General features: G+C 41.6%; 1 protein-coding gene across 2 annotated transcripts in view; it reads right to left on the bottom strand.

Moving 5' to 3' along the window:
• Positions 1 to 9,345, bottom strand: part of LOC139746983 (equilibrative nucleoside transporter 1-like) — a 122,075-nt gene extending 112,730 nt beyond the window's left edge. The window contains exons 1-3 of one of the 2 annotated variants that reach the window (XM_071658681.1): positions 8,539 to 9,345; positions 3,124 to 3,214; positions 2,093 to 2,185 (exon numbers count right to left, since the gene is read on the bottom strand). In XM_071658681.1, the coding sequence (XP_071514782.1) occupies positions 2,093 to 2,185; positions 3,124 to 3,200 (170 nt within the window). In that variant the 5' untranslated portion in view covers positions 3,201 to 3,214; positions 8,539 to 9,345. Of the gene's footprint in view, positions 1 to 2,092; positions 2,186 to 3,123; positions 3,215 to 6,223; positions 6,363 to 8,538 lie in introns of those variants that run through there. The other variant, XM_071658680.1, reaches the window with a different exon arrangement.
• Positions 9,346 to 18,041: the final 8,696 nt, after the last annotated feature.

An 18,041-nucleotide genomic window follows, 5' to 3' on the forward strand; every position in this document is an offset into this window, starting at 1 on the left:
GAAAGTTAATACAAGGAGGGGAGGATTTCCGGCCCCCCGCTCCCGTCCCCTCTAGTCGCTTTCTACGACACGCGAGGAATACGTGGGAAGTATTCTTTCGTCTGTTTCCTTGCGCTACCTCGCAAACGCGGGAGACAGCGACAAAGTATTAAAAAAAAAAAAAAAAAAAAAAAAAAAAAAAAAAAAATGTTTGTTTTCATTAATACTATAAAACAGTAAATATTGGTATGTTGTCATAAATCCTGAGGAGAAAGACTTTGAAAATCTGCCCGAATGTCTAAGTTGGCTGCACACCACCTAGCTTTTTTTTCAACACATATGCACGGTAGTATATTCTATGGATATGGTGGTGTGATCTTTCATTTGACACTTAGGATCAGGTCAAAGGCCAAACTACCATACCGAAGGTCTGGATCATCATGCTCAAAGGTGGCAACTAAATGAGCAAGGGATTAACACCAGAGACATAAGGCTCCTCAGACCTACAGGAAGGACTACAAGTAGACTAAGCACATCTGAAGGTTTGTGATTTTATTTTTAAAATCACATTCTTTCATTTCTTGCACATGTCTTCCCTTTCCTGCATTAGTGAGGTACTGCCACAAACAGATGAAGTAAGGAGGGTGGGGAGAGCCTTTGCTTTGCTATCCTTTTCTTCTATGGCTTTTTAGGGGATTGCATTTTCTATTTCATTATTTTCATAAGTAGTGTTAATGCCAGACAACCTTGCTTTGACCATGGGTCTGTGTATCTAAACAACACTATATAACTCAAGGGCCACAAATACTTCAAACCTTGTAACAGGCTGAAGAAATCATCATATGTCTGGATTCTTCAAAATGGGAAATAAAGTTGTTTTACAGCTATCACTTCATCCTGGCCATCTCCAACAACACACACAGGTTTTCATACAAACCATGATGCAATATACCCAAAGTAGCTCTCTTTTCCAACTTCAGTTGCAGGGTAAACCCTAGTCTATAAAGTAGGGCATTGGCTAGTGCAGAAACAAAGTTGTGTGGTTCTCACCAAGCCATTCACACAGTTCGGCACTAAAGTGATGAGCTGTAAACACTTCAGACTCTGTCAGCCAAATGTCAGTGAGGGTCTCAATATCCTGGCATAAACAAGGCCACTTTTCCTGGTTCTCTGGATACAGCAGACTTCTAGGATCATTTATGCAGCTATAAAATAATTCCTTGATCATGAAATACCAAAAAGCTAGTTTCCTCAGTCAGATGACATCCTCTTAAACTCTAGTTTTAAGGCATAAAGAGGGGTTACTTTTGGCTGCATTGAATCCATCTGTTGCGAAGTTACAGTTGCTTAGGTCCTGTCCAATGTCATCTGAGAATAAATGAAATATGTGGACTTGGTCACACTCAAGGGTAATATGATGACCTCATACCTAAGGGTCGTACCGTCATGTTCAAGGGTTGCAATGTCGTGCTCAAGAGGTTAATCATGGCTATTCTTGGACATGATGACAGGCATTACCAGACTGTGCCTACATGTGGTTACAGTGCAAGTGAAAAGACACCTTTGGCTAGGTTGTATCATTATGAAAGGATGAAAAGAAACACACTCTTGTTAAAGAACCCCTTGAAAAGGAGTCCATAAACTCCTTGCTCATGATTGAAGCACAGCCTTAAAGTTGCTGGAACCCTAAAAAAAGGAGTCCTGGGGTCATCTAAATAATATCCTATCTGCACCAATGATGTGATTATAAATATGTATCTAAATGCCATAAAAAGTAAGGTTTGTTCAAATGAATAACATCAACTGCAATTTAACATTTCATGTATGAATCACAGAAATGTTACGATGAGGTAGCTTTAGGCTAATCTCAGGATGGACTTCCTTTGCCATCAGGGATATCCATCTTACTACTATTGCCTCTTTTAACATCAATTATCTAACTGAATTAAATAAAGAGGTAAGTATATAATACTGTATACTCAGCAATGGATTGCAGTTCACCTCATACGTTGGTAAAACATAGCTAAGTGACTTACCTTAAAGTACAAAGCATGAAAAAGAATTTGTCCATAACAGACCCTATCCAAAACTTCATACAAGTTAAACATCTTACCTGTAAGCTGGAACAGCTCGTGGGATGAGGGGAACCTCCTCTCTTTTTAAGCTGTCCATTACCTCATCCTCAAAGTCATCATCATACACAGCACTGCATACAAAAATAAATTCAGTGAAGAAATTATGACAAGGAAAATACATACATATTTGGGTAACTGTCTCCATAAGCACCAAATCATTATACAATTTTTTCACTTTACTTAGAGATTCAAGGACCAGTAATGATAGTATGAAGATAAAAGGAATATGTACTGGCAATGTGGTCAAAAATAAACCGTTCATCTTTAAAATCAAAATCAAATGAATACAAAGTCACATCAAGTTCTCATGGTTAAGAGTGAAAGCCCAATAAAAGCTCAAACAATACAGAAAAAGCTGCGATGAGTATCATGAAAACTGCTATCATAAGTTTATAATAAGATGTAACAAAGGAGTGTAAACAAAAGGAACTGAATATTTGAGTGGGCTTTCTAAATTTCATGCAGTTACTAGTTTATCAAAATGAGTTGCTCAAAGAGTGAACATTGACCTTTCATCCCTCTAACAATGGCAGAACCATTAGGAACAGTAAATTTTACACCCCTCAATTAGCACAAACTACGAAAAGAAACATACATTTTTTCATTGAACATGCAAATGAAAACAGTAAAAGTTATGCTTGCTTTGATTATATGAGTGAAAACACTATAAAAATGAACACACTGTTTATCACAAGTCCCATGAACTCACTGTTTATGGAAAAAATATGGATAAAAAAGTCCTATGAACACACTATTTATCACAAGTCCTACAACTACACAACCTGTTAAAAGTCCTGTGAACGCACTGTTTATTACAAGTTCTACAAACATTATGTCTATTATGAGTCCTAGCAAACCTCAAAATAAATGAATAAAGTTGCAATTGCTTTCTGCCAATGGTGCTGAGCTTTTAATTTTCCAAACTTTAACACAGTCAAATTTCTCAATGATTACACAACAAACAAGATTAAAGACTCTGAAGACCACTGCTTAAATCAAGCAGTCTCACCTTATCAATGTGTGTGGATGTGGCACTTGAATGACTTCACTGTCCTCCCTACAAACAGGTGATGTGTCATCTTCCATATTGTAAAACTAGCCTGAAAGAAATATACGGAGGTACCTTTTATATTCATTCTACTTAAGGAACGTTCTTGGAAGTTAGCAATCACTGTCAAACTTATCCATCATATGTAATTTATGGCACAGGAAGCAACAAAATAATCCTAAAGCACATGACTCATGTAGCTGATGAAGATTTGCAGGCCCTTATGCAGGATTCTGATGGCCAGTCCCCTTGTGGGATGATAAAAAACTCACACTTACCCTTCATAATGGAAAAGACTGGCAGTATGAAAGATAAAACTCATACAAAATCAAACGCCCCTATAGTGTAACAGTAAGTGTTACTGACTATCACACATGCACAGGCCACCTAATATGTAGGAGATGGATGAGACGGCTTGGGAAATGAGTCAGTTGTTGTTCGCTGATGATACAGCGCTGATGGCTGATTCAGGTGAGAAACTGCAGAAGTTGGTGACTGAGTTTGGTAAAGTGTGTGAAAGCAGGAAGCTGAGAGTAAATGTGAATAAGAGCAAGGTTATATGTTCAGTAGGGTTGTGGGACAAGTCAATTGGGAGGTAGGTTTAAATGGAAAAAAACTGGAGGAAGTAAAGTGTTTTAGATATCTGGGAGTGGATGTAGCAGTGGATGGAACCATGGAAGTGGAAGTGAGTCACAGGGTGGGGGAGGGGGCAAAGGTTCTGTGAGCACTGACGAATGTGTGGAAGGCGAGAACGATATCTCGGAGAGCAAAAATGGGTATGTTTGAAGGAATAGTGGTTCCAACAATGTTATATGATTGCAAAACATGGGCAATAGATAGGGTACTGCAGAAGAATGTGGATGCGTTGGAAATGAAATGTTTGAGGACAATATGCGGTGAGAGGTGGTTTGATCGAGTAAGTAATGAAAGGGTAAGAGAGTTGTGTGGTAATAAAGAGAGTGTGGTTGAGCAGAAGAGGGTGTATTGAAATGGTTTGGTCACATGGAGAGAATGAGTGAGGATAGATTGACAAAGAGGATATATGTGTCGGAGGTGGAGGGAACGAGAAGTGGGAGACCAAATTGGAGGTGGAAAGATGGAGTGAAAAAGATTTTGTGTGATCGGGGCCTGAACATGCAGGAGGGTGAAAGGAGGGCAAGGAATAGAGTGAATTGGATCGATGTGGTATACTGGGGTTGACGTGCTGTCAGGAAATTGAATCAGGGCATGTGAAGCGTCTGGGGTAAACCATGGAAAGCTGTGTAGGTATGTATATTTGCGTGTGTGGACGTATGTATATACATGTGTATGGGGGTGGGTTGGGCCATTTCTTTCGTCTGTTTCCTTGCACTACCTCGCTAACGCAGCAGACAGTGACAAAGCAAAATAAAAAATATATATATATATATATATATATATATATATATATATATATATATATATTTTTTTTTTTTTTTTCAAACTATTTGCCATTTCCCGCATTAGCGAGGTAGCGTTAAGAACAGAGGACTGGGCCTTTTTTGGAATATCCTCACCTGGCCCCCTCTGTTCCTTCTTTTGGAAAATTAAAAAAAACGAGAGGGGAGGATTTCCAGCCCCCCGCTCCCTCCCCTTTTAGTCGCCTTCTACGACACGCAGGGAATACGTGGGAAGTATTCTTAATCCCCTATCCCCAGGGATAATATATATATATATTTTTTATTTTGCTTTGTCACTGTCTCCTGCGTTAGCGAGGTAGTGCAAGGAAACAGACAAAAGAATGGCCCAACCCACCCACATACCCATGTATATACATACACTTCCACACACGCAAATATACACACCTATACATCTCAATGTACACATATATATACACACACAGACATATACATATATACACATGTACATAATTCATACTGTCTGCCTTTATTTATTCCCATCGCCACCTCGCCACACATGGAATAACATCCCCCTCTCCCCTCATGTGTGCGAGGTAGCGCTAGGAAAAGACAACAAAGGCCACATTCGTTCACACTCAGTCTCTAGCTGTCATGTAATAATGCACCGAAACCACAGCTCCCTTTCCACATCCAGGCCCCACAGAATTTTCCATGGTTTACCCCAGACGCTTCACATGCCCTGGTTCAATCCATTCACAGCACGTCGACCCCGGTATACCATATCATTCCAATTCACTCTATTCCTTGCATGCCTTTCACCCTCCTGCATGTTCAGGCCCCGATCACTCAAAATCTTTTTCAATCCATCTTTCCACCTCCAATTTGGTCTCCCACTTCTCGTTCCCTCCACCTCTGACGCATATATCCTCTTAGTCAATCTTTCCTCTCATTCTCTCCATGTGACCAAACCATTTCAAAACACCCTCTTCTGCTCTCTCAACCACACTCTTTTTTATTTCTACACATCTCTCTTACCCTTACATTACTTACTCGATCAAACCACCTCACACCACATATTGTCCTCAAACATCTCATTTCCAGCACATCCACCCTCCTGCGCACAACTCTATCCATAGCCCACGCCTCGCAACCATAAAACCCTTTCGTTGTTCATAAGAAAAAAATGATGTTTTATATCACAATCTTCCTGTATATCACTTTCACTAAACACAGAGGATAGTGATTTGTGTATCCAATCACGTTATTTCTGTGATGCCCTTAGAGTGAAATCTACCCTAATCTCATGGTGTTTCCTCTTTTAAAATCTCTAATATGATCAAGATACATTCTTTAAATACCATAATACATTCCATACCACAAGCTTCCAATTATTGCTAAACTTTCCCAAGGGTGAAATTTCGAGGTCACAGTCACTATACAGCACACTTATATGACAAGCACTACAAGCACTACCAGAGCAGCATTTACAAGTAAATAAATTTAGTCCCTGTTGATCAATCCTGTTGGCTGTGTGTGGCTTGAAGTTATGTTGGCCAGTGCTCCCAGCAAAGCCAACTTCTGTCATCAACAAAGACATTTTGAAACCCAACTTCTGTCATCAACCCACGAATTTTACACACACTAGGCGTACAAATCAACAAATAATTATATAAACCACTCACTTAGAAAATGACTTGATAATTATGATGCCATAAAAAGCATGCGCCATGCCATGTATTCTTCACAATTACACCATCATTGCCTTTCTTTCTTTCAAGCTCCTGGAAAACTGAACTTTACCATAATTGTCCGAATGTCCAACGAAATGTTTTAGTTAAATGTTGTGCTTAGGAATATTTTTGAACTCGATAAAAGTTATTCTAAAGGTTTTTTAAGTTTCTTATAACTTTTAGGGAAAAAAATTCATATCATTTATGAGTCTTCTTTGATTAAGAAAAAAATTAACGACTACACATCAATATCTCGGGCATTAAAACGAACGTAGTAAACATTGGGGACTACGACCTAAAAACTTATTCTTTTCAAATGTCACTTCATGACCCAAATTATACCGATATTAATCAAAAGGAAGACAATGCACTAGTGTATTATCATTTTAGTTCAACTGAAAATCTAAAGTATATATGTCTCTCAAAAATGAAATTCAGCTTCACACACAGAATATGCAAAACACTTATGTAATATTCTAGGTATATCCCATTCCAGCTAACCAAGCAACATCTAATCATCCATCCTAAAATCAACTCAGAGGGATGAATCCGGTACACAAAGCTTCAGTACCATCAAACACACACACACACACATTACCTAGCATAAGCTAAGGCAAGTGTGTGTGTGTGTGTGTGTGTGTGTGTGTGCATACATTAGCGAGTACAGGATTAAAGACATGGTACAGCCACCTGCACTTCCTCACACAACAGTCATCGGTGTCAATCTATTCTTTCCGTGAGGTGTCGTGAATCAACAAAGAAGATTTCACACACAGCCTACTACCATCCTGCGCAGAGGAGGGTGAGCTGGGTACCATCAACAAGAGACTTGACGACGTTATGAATAAAGTCAAGATGCTAAATGGTATCATTACGTCCCGAGACAGTCTAATGACCGAGAACTACACCGAACTCAAGTCTGGGGTCGACAAGCAGGGTGGTATAACAGCGAAGCAAACAACAGTTCTTGAAAGCGCTGACTGACCGAGAGGAAGGCGTATCAGACATGGTAATCCTGGGTGTGCCTGATCAACATGACGCATTCGACGACGCTGCATCAGATCAAGACAACCTCGACGAAATTTAGTCCAAAATTGAGTGAGGTTCGTGTGGCTGGTACTCATCGAAAGCTGGGAGACAACACATCACCCGGCCTGGTCACGCTGGCCGACGAGGGTCGACGCAGTCGTATGTTGGACGACGCAAGACGTTTCAAAAGCCTCCGGCGATAATCAGAGCAGGATCTACGTCAAGAAAGACGTCCACCGGAGTGTTAGGAACGAGTGGCCGTTGGCTACGTGTAGCGGAGACGACACAGAGGGTAACGACGACCAGAGAACACCGGATGTGCTGTATGGAGGTTCGTGAACACAAGATGTTATGAAGAACTCAGACGTTATTGATATTTACAATCCTCAGTTGGTTTGTAAGAACACCACAGCAACTGAGGAAGGTATGAACATTATCGTGGGGTGTGTACGTCATTAGAACAATTAAACGTAAAGTAGCTGCTCCATAATTACGACGTGGTCTGTATTAATGAGGTTAAGACTAGTGTTGGGCACCGATTACTAAAAAGTTAACTCCGATAACGATAATCCGGTAAAACTGATTTTTAAGTCCGATGTAGATAATCCAATAACGCCATTTTATAAGTCCGATGTAATCTTTTTTTTATAACGCCAATTTTTAAGTCCGATGTAGATAATCCGACAACATCAATTTTTAAGTCCGATGTAGATAATCCGATAACGCCAATTTATAAGTCCGATATAGATAATCCGATAAAGCCAATCTTTAAGTCCGATGTAGATAATCCGATACGCCAATTTTTTAAGTCCGATATAGATAATCCGATACGCCAATTTTTAAGTTCGATGTTGATAATACGATAATTTTAATATCTAGTCATCGGAAGTTACGATAATCCGATAACGATAACTGTAAATAAAGAAATAAAACAATAAAACTTCAAAACCCATAAAAAATTCTTATGCTAAATCCAAAAACAAGTAAGCCTATTCTACTAGTTTTGTAACGTTTTTTGCTTATGATATTCTAATTCTAATAAAAAAAAATGTACTGTTTTGAAACCCTTGTAAACAAACCATGAATTTAATTTTGATTTACCAGATAATTCTTCTGGCGGGAAGTGAAATTCAAGTTTGAAATTTAAGTACATTTACTAAACTATTAAGCCCACCGTACTGTACAATATACAAACTCAGAATTAGCATATTGCTAAGGCTGGTGACATGGCCTCTCACAATTTCCTTGGTCGGGTGGCATTTTGGCCACTCAAAATAGGGCACCTTGTTGTCCTTGTTCTGACGGCGGAGCTGGTGGTGGCGCGGCAGGTGGTGCCAGGGCTCCTGGTCCTGGCTGGTGGTGACCTGGCTGTGAGAGCGCCAGGCTGGGGGCTCCTGGTCCTGGCTGGTGGTGACCTGGTGTCAAAGGGTCAGGTTGAGGGCTCCTGGTCCTGGCTGGTGGTGACCTGGTGTCAAAGGGTCAGGTTGAGGGCTCCTGGTCCTGGCTGGTGGTGACCTGGTGTCAGAGCGCCAGGTTGAGGGCTCCTGGTCCTGGCTGGTGGTGACCTGGTGTCAGAGCGCCAGGCTGGGGGCTCCTGGTCCTGGCTGTTGATGACCTGGCTGTCAGAGGGTCAGGCTGAGGGCTCCTGGTCCTGGCTGGTGGTGACCTGGTGTCAGAGCGCCAGGCTGGGGGCTCCTGGTCCTGGCTGTTGATGACCTGGCTGTCAGAGGGTCAGGCTGAGGGCTCCTGGTCCTGGCTGGTGGCGACCTGGTGTCAGAGCGCCTGGCTGGGACTCAGAAGTGGCTGAGGCAGAGGCGATGTCAACATTGAGAAGTTGGTCTTGGTGTTCCGGTGGATCATGGTCCGTTGTGGTGGTCTGGTACTGTCGTTAGTTTACCTGTATGTACAGACCAGACCGTAAGTTCACCTGTATGTACAAACCAGACCGTAAGTTCACCTGTATGTACAGACCAGACCGTAAGTTCACCTGTATGTACAGACCAGACTGTAAGAGAGAGAGGTTAGAGAAGTGAAGGTTGTCAAGTTAGCGAAGATACTGACCAGCCACTGCCGCTACGGACGAATCCACAGTGTGTGTGTGTGTGTGTGTGTGGTAGGGTTGCTCTGTCTTCTTTTTTTTGGATGTTTGTCCTATTTATTTTGCGAGAGAGAAAAAGGAACAACCTATATATCCTTTTTTTTTTTTAATTATTCTATTTTGTTTTATACATAATCATTACAAAGTTCTTGAATCTTAATACAATTCTTTCCCTACCACATAACTGGCAACTGTCAACCAATAAGATCCATGAACAGGTCCGCTTGTAACCTTCCATTGTTCAATGCAAGTTCGGTACAGGTCCGCTTGTAACCTTGCATTGTTCAATGCTTGTACATTGTTCAGTGCTTGTTCGGTATGGGAACAGTAAAGGGGAGGGAATGGAGGGAACTGTAGGGGGGTTAGTGGTTAGAACCGGGGTCCGGGAGGGAGGGAGTCAGTGATGGCGTGTGTGGTGGCTGACCTAATACGAACATATAATGTAAGGCGAAGATTAATGTTTTTTTTTTTTCATATTTGTAAGTATCATCTCACAAACCATATAATTTTCATCACAGCACAGAAGTAATGAAAATTAATCATTGCATAATAATGTTGGACAAACGAAACAAATAAACAATATATCTGAGCTCTGTATTCTATTTATATAACGCCTTACATATTATCATATATACATGTAAATGACAACAAATAGAATGAACAACAAAGTATATCGATTATATAACCAATTATAGTTTAAATTTTCCTATTACAAAAAATAGAATCAATAACAAAAGAAAACAAGTACATTGAAGAACCTAAAAAAAGTAAAATAAAAATTTTATCGGAAGAAATTAACCGACATTATCGGAATAAAAAATCGAGTTATTGGAAGTTAACTGATCCGATAACGATTAGACACTTAACTTCCGATCTAGTCCGATAACAAAAATTAACTTCGATAATTATCTGTTATCGGATTATCGCTTTAGAGCCAAACTTTGGTTAAGACATGGATGCCAGTGGCATATCCTGGATATGTGACATACAGGAGTAAAATGGTTGGGTTTGCAGAGCGCGGGCCAACACCTGTGTGTGTGTGTGTGTGTGTGTGTGTGTGTTAAGGACTCGTTATCTCGTCTGGTATCAAACATATTGATACCAATATTGGCGACCAAGTGTGGCTGCAATTTCGTCGTGTTCAAGGGGGGTTTTGTTTGGTTTCTATCGCACCATGTGACTTGCAGTACTATCGCACCATGTGACTTGCAGTACTATCGCACCATGTGACTTGCAGTACTATCGCACCATGTGACTCGCAGTACTATCGCACCATGTGACTTGCAATACTATCGAACCATGTGACTTGCAGTACTATCGCACCATGTGACTTGCAGCACTATCGCACCATGTGACTTGCAGTACTATCGCACCATGTGACTTGTAGTACTATCGCACCATGTGACTTCCAGTACTATCGCACCATGTGACTTGCAGCACTATCGCACCATGTGACTTGCAGTACTATCGCACCATGTGACTCGCAGTACTATCGCACCATGTGACTTGCAGCACTATCGCACCATGTGACTTGCAGTACTATCGCACCATGTGACTTGCAGTACTATCGCACCATGTGACTTGCAGTACTATCACACCATGTGAATAGCAGTACTATCGCACCATGTGACTTGCAGTACTATCGCACCATGTGAATTGCAGTACTATCGCACCATGTGAACAGCAGTACTATCGCACCATGTGACTTGCAGTACTATCGCACCATGTGACTTGCAGTAATATCGCACCATGTGACTTGCAGCACTATCGCACCATGTGACTTGCAGCACTATCGCACCATGTGACTTGCAGTACTATCGCACCATGTGAATAGCAGTACTATCGCACCATGTGACTTGCAGCACTATCGCACCATGTGACTTGCAGTACTATCGCACCATGTGACTTGCAGTACTATCGCACCATGTGACTTGCAGTACTATCGCACCATGTGACTTGCAGCACTATCGCACCATGTGACTTGCAGTACTATCGCACCATGTGAATAGCAGTACTATCGCACCATGTGACTTGCAGTACTATCGCACCATGTGAATAGCAGTACTATCGCACCATGTGACTTGCAGTACTATCGCACCATGTGACTTGCAGTTACTATCCTCATGATGTATTCGCCTCAGTCCTAGAGCCACTATATTCTCGGATCATGCACAACATGACAATGGTTAGGTCATGACTGGCCATATCACTGCGGGATATGGCAGGCGTGTAAGACAAGTTACTCACGATAACTTAGTTACTTAATGCTAACGATAACTTAGTTAATGCTAACGACATGTTATATCCACAAATTCATGTTGTTAATAATGATAATAATGCTGAATTATCATGTAACATATGTCATATCCAGGGATTCATGATGTGTTAATAATGATAATGATAATGCTAAATTATTTTCTATACCATATTTCTTGATAATGGTTTGCTTGTTATTATTATAATGGTATGTCTCGCCTTAAACACTTCCCTGCTCACAAAACTTGCCGTGACGCCTGCATCTCCAGGCTAGACACGTCTCCATCACTGATGAATCATGTGAGTAATTCTGTCCTACAGCGAGGTCACTGATGAATCATATGAGTAATTCTGTCCTACAGCGAGGTCATCTCCCCCTCACATCATGCCCCCAACACAGTAAGTCACTTGTACAGGTGTAGATTTGGGACAAATGGTGGCATATTTTAATCTTACAGTAAGTCACTTGTACAGGTGTAGATTTGGGACAAATGGTGGCATATTTTAATCTTAATAGATAAGCAAGAACAACATGATAAAGAAGTTAAAGATAGCTTATCAGGACTGTCGATATTAGGGTATGGTAATAAATATTAGCAAGGCAATATTTCAAAATCAATGGTGAGAATGAGGACATGGAGCCGATCCACGTGAACGAGGTGTATATAAGGCAGTGTATGTGTACCTGGGTTCACCGTCCACAAGTGAGGGGTCTGTGGCCTCGGCTGTTCAGTCATATGCACGGAATAAGCGGTGTCACGTTTGTCTCTTTCGTAAAAAAATGATAATAAAAGACAATAATGTCTCATTCATTGTGAAGCGGAGTGTGTGTGTGATGCAGCACTGATCTAGTGCTTCATGTGAGCCAGTCCTGGGTGGGTGCAGATGTTAAACACGTTATCATTATAACTGGGCATTATAGCAGCTGCTGGCGGTGAGAAGGTGGCCATCCAACCTTGTGTTAACCTTACACTGAGGCAGGCTGCTCGACACCCCTGAGATTTTGTTAAATGGAATCAACACAATCTTTTCTTACAATTTGGTCTGCTACGTCTAGGATACATGACGACCTCCCAGTGTCACATGCCGTTACAACTGTGATTAACTAAAATACGCAGACAAGAAAAACTGTCGTTAAATTCATTAAAAATTAAACCCGACGAATGCTCATCAGTAGGAAATGTTCATAACATGACAGCTAACTCAGGATCATCAAGGTATTTTGTTATATAAGGAAATTAACCCCTAATTTTTCAGTACACGAGATATACAACACAAAATACATGTTAATCAAGTTTCCTCGCATGTCATGACTAGGCTCCGTGTATGTGGAGAAGGTGGGCGGTGGAGACACCGGGGGAGGACATGGCTGAGGAGGGTTGAATTGCTTGTGGCCTTACCCAGAGAGAGACGGGTGGTACAGCAAAGTGTGTTCCTTAACTGAACCCATCAGATGACAGTATGATATTACGAGACTGGAAGACCTTTTTGGTGAAGGTATTACTCGTGTAACATCATGCAAATTGATTCATGATATTCTACTGTTGTATAGACAATGGTGTCATTAATTTGTGTTAGGATTATTTCAATCTGTATTGTGTATCATAACTTTGTGGACTGTTTTGGTTTTAAGTTTTATTGTCAACTTATACGTTTTATATATTGCAATGTATTGGTTGTGCTTGAAGCTGTGGTCAGTAAACTATCTATATATCTATCTATCTGTCTGTCTAGCTATATGTCTATCTTTCTATCTATCTGTGAACCCAGGAGTTTCGATACTATCGACTCGCTACTTCGAAATGGGGAGAGGAAGACGCATGGAGCCTGCGTGTGTGGTGGGTGACAAGGTAAGCGAGTAGAGTGGGAGAGGAAGGAGTTCGCTGTAGTCGACACCTACACACAACGCAGTGTTTGGTGAAGGAAACAAAGAGAAGTAAGTCGGTCTCATCAAAAATACTGAGAGTGATGTGAATCGCAAGTTAGGACGTTATTTGCAGTTTGTGCTTAGAGATCTGAATTATTCCTTGATAATGCAACTCCCTCCCCCCAACCCTGCCCCTCAGATTAGCACACCTGCACACACTCACATACATAAGCCATGTCCTTTCCTCTGTCCACAGAAGCAAATGTCACCAACTCGAAGATAACATTTCCACTTTCCACCTGCTGGGAGTGTAAGGTGTAGCTTCTCGACCAATATAGTAGGTAAAGCATACATTTGAATGATTACTTAACCATTTTGTTCTCAATTAACCAGGGAGCTGTTAAAGATTTTGAAGTGTAATGAATAAGAAAATGCAATATCACTTCGCTGTACATCAACTGCTCATTGTAATGTTTTCACAGTTGACAGCCTGTAGCAAAAGTTAGGTGGCGGTGTGTGTGTGTGTGTGTGTGTGTGTGTGTATAGTAAGATGTGAACCCAAGGGAAAGGAATGAGCTCAGCGTAGGCAATCTTGCTTAATATGACCGTAAATGCTTACTTTAACAATGGTTTGGTTTAGATCAAGTGATAATAAATTATTGGATCCTGTCCGCTGCTTCATGGGAGAATATAACATTGTGGGCTAGGCTACATCATGAAAATGCCGTTGTATGTTTACGAAACGTGATTCATCCAAGCTTATCTGATTATTTTAATGATATATATGGGGGATGTGATAAGAGATTATCCATCTGTATAGCCAAAAGTCAAATCTGATAAATTGGTAAAATGGGTATAGATAACATGTTATATGTAGGCCGGCTGGCCAGATAATGGGAATTGTGTTATTTTCCTATAAATCATTTATATTGTTAGTAGGGTGAGGATAATGAGTAACCAAATTTCAAAGCACATCTTCCAGGTGAGTAATATAAAGACTTCCTCGTTATCTTATCCATCAACTGTCATGGCCATTATCTGTATAAATGACTCACATCCACTCCCGAATATGTGAGCGGTCACGGCCTAGACACTCCCACCACACTCACGATACACTCCTACCACACTCACGACACACTCCCACCGTACGCACGCCACACTCCCACCACACTCCCACCGTACGCACGCCACACTCCCACCACACTCACGATACACTCCCACCACACTCACGACACACTCCCACCACACTCACGACACACGCCACACTCACGACACACTCCCACCACACTCACGACACACTCCTACCACACTCACGACACACTCCCACCACACTCACGACACACTCCCACCACACTCACGACACACGCCACACTCACGACACACTCCCACCACACTCACGACACACTCCCACCACACTCACGACACACTCCCACCACACTCACGATACACTCCCAGCACACGCACACCACACTCCCACTACACTCACGACACACTCCCACCACACTCACGACACACTCACACCACACTCCCACCACACTCACGACACACTCCCACCACACTCACGTCACACTCACGCCACACTCCCAGCACACTCACGACACACTCACGCCACACTCACGACACATTCACACTACACTCACTGGATGTGGAAAGGGAGCTGTGGTTTCGGTGCATTATGCATGACAGCTAGAGAATAAGTGTGAACGAATGTGGCCTTTGTTGTTTTTTCCTGGTGCTACCTCGCGCACATGCGTGGGGAGGGGGTTGTCATTTCATGTGTGGCGGGGTGGCGACGGGAATGAATAAAGGCAGCAAGTATGAATTATGTACATGTGTATATGTGTATGTGTATATGTATGTGTATGTATACATATGTATACGTTGAAATGTATAGGTATGTATATGTGCGTGTGTGGACGTTCTCGATAAAAAAACTTTTCACTGCTTCTAACAACTTGCCTCCCACACCATATATTCTTGATACCTTCCACAGAGCATCTCTATCAACTCTATCGTATGCCTTTCCAGATCCATAAATGCTATGTACAAATCCATTTGTTTTCTAAGTATTTCTCATACATTCTTCAAAGCAAACACCTGATCCACACATCCTCTACCACTTCTGAAACCACATTGCTCTTCCCCAATCTGATGCACTGTACATGCCTTCATCCTCTCAATTAATACCCTCCCATATAATTTCCCAGGAATACTCAACAAACTTATACCTCTGTAATTTGAGTACTTACTTTTATCCCCTTTGTCTTTGTACAAAGGCAATATGCAAGCATTCTTCCAATCCTCATGCACCTCACCATGAGACATACATACATTAAATAACCTTATCAGCCAGTCTACAACACAGTCACCCCCCTTTTTAATAAATTCCACTGCAATACCATCCAAACCTGCCGCCTTGCCTGCTTTCATCTTCCACGAAGCTTTCACTAGCTCTCTGTATACCAAATCATTCTCCCTAACCCTCTCACTTCGCACACCACCTCGATCAAAGCACCCTACATCTGCCACTCTATCATCTAACACATTCAACAAACCTTCAAAATACTCACTCCATCTCCTTCTCACATCACCACTACTTGTTATTACCTCCCCATTAGCCCCCTTCACCGATGTTCCCATTTGTTCTCTTGTCTTACGCACTTTATTTACCTCCTTCCAAACCATCTCTTTATTCTCCCGCAAATTTAATAATACTCTCTCACCCCAACTCTCATTTGCCCTCTTTTTCACCTCTTGCACCTTTCTCTTGACATCCTGCCTCTTTATTGTATACACCTCCCACTCATTTGCACTAATTCCCTGCAAAAATTGTCCAAATGCCCCTCTCTTCACTTTCACTAATAATCTTACTTCTTCATTCCACCACTCACTACCCTTTCTGATCTGCCCACCTCCCACGCTTCTCATGCCACAAGCATCTTTTGCGCAAGCCATCGCTGCTTCCCTAAATACATCCCATTCCTCCCCAACTCCCCTTATGTCCTTTGCTCTCACCTTTTTCCATTCTGCACTCAGTCTCTCCTGATACTTCCTCACACAAGTCTCCTTCCCAAGCTCACTTACCCTCACCACTCTCTTCACCCCAACATTCTCTCTTCTTTTCTGAAAACCCCTACTAATCTTCACCTTCGTCTCCACAAAATAATGATCAGACATCCCTCCAGTCGAACCTCTCTGCACATTAACATCCAAAAGTCTCTCTTTCCCGTGCCTATCAATCAACACGTAATCCAATAACGCTCTCTGGCCATCTCTCCTACTTACATACGTATACTTATGTATATCTCTCTTTTTAAACCAGGTATTCCCAATCACCTGTCCTTTTTAGAGCACAAAACTACAAGCTCTTCACCATTTCCATTACAACACTGAACACCCCATGTATACCAATTATTCCCTCAACTGCCACATTACTCACCTTTGCATTCAAATCACCCATCACTATAACCCGGTCTCGTGCATCAAATCTGTTAACATCCTCACTCAGCTGCTCCCAAAACACTTGCCTCTCATGATCTTTCTTCTCATGCCCAGGTGCATATGCACCAATAATCACCCATCTCTCTCCATCCACTTTCAGTTTTACCCATATCAATCTAGAGTTTACTTTTTTACACTCTATCACATACTCCTACCACTCCTGTTTCAGTAGTGCTACTCCTTCCCTTGCTCATGTCCTCTCACCAACCCCTGACTTTACTCCCAAGACGTTCCCAAACCACTCTTCCCCTTTACCCTTGAGCTTCGTTTCACTCAGAGCCAAAACATCCAGGTTCCTTTCCTCAAACTTGCCTTCCACACCATATATTCTTAATACCTTCCACAAAGCATCTCTATCAACTCTATCATATGCCTTCTCCAGATCCATAAATGCTACATACTAATCAATTTGCTTTTCTAAGTATTTCTCACATACATTCTTCAAATTGTTAATATTTGCATTATTGTTATTCTTAATTGTTATCATTATTATTGTTATTATTGTTGTTGTTATTATTGTTATTATTATTATCCCTGGGGATAGGGGAGAAAGAATACTTCCCACGTATTCCCTGCGTGTCGTAGAAGGCGACTAAAAGGGGAGGGAGCGGGTGGCTGGAAATCCTCCCCTCTCATTTTTATTTAATTTTCCAAAAGAAGGAACAGAGAAGGGGGCCAGGTGAGGATTTTCCCTCTAAGGCCCAGTCCTCTGTTCTTAACGCTACCTCGCAAACGCGGGAAATGGCGAATAGTATGAAAAAAAAAAAAAAAAAAACATTCTTCAAAGCAAACACCTGATCCACACGCTCTGTACATGCCTTCACCCTCTCAATCAACCCCCTCCCATATATATATGAGAGGCGGCCCGACACATAATGTTTCACTATCCTCCACCCTCTCACAACGTTCTCCTACCCACCACCCATTAACCGACACATAATGTTTCACTATCCTCCACCCTCTCACAACGTTCTCCTACCCACCACCCATTAACCCTTCACCAAATTTGAGATCTCTCC

Source organism: Panulirus ornatus, chromosome 67 (genome assembly GCF_036320965.1).
Source record: "Panulirus ornatus isolate Po-2019 chromosome 67, ASM3632096v1, whole genome shotgun sequence".
Classification (NCBI taxonomy): Eukaryota; Metazoa; Arthropoda; class Malacostraca; order Decapoda; family Palinuridae; genus Panulirus; species Panulirus ornatus.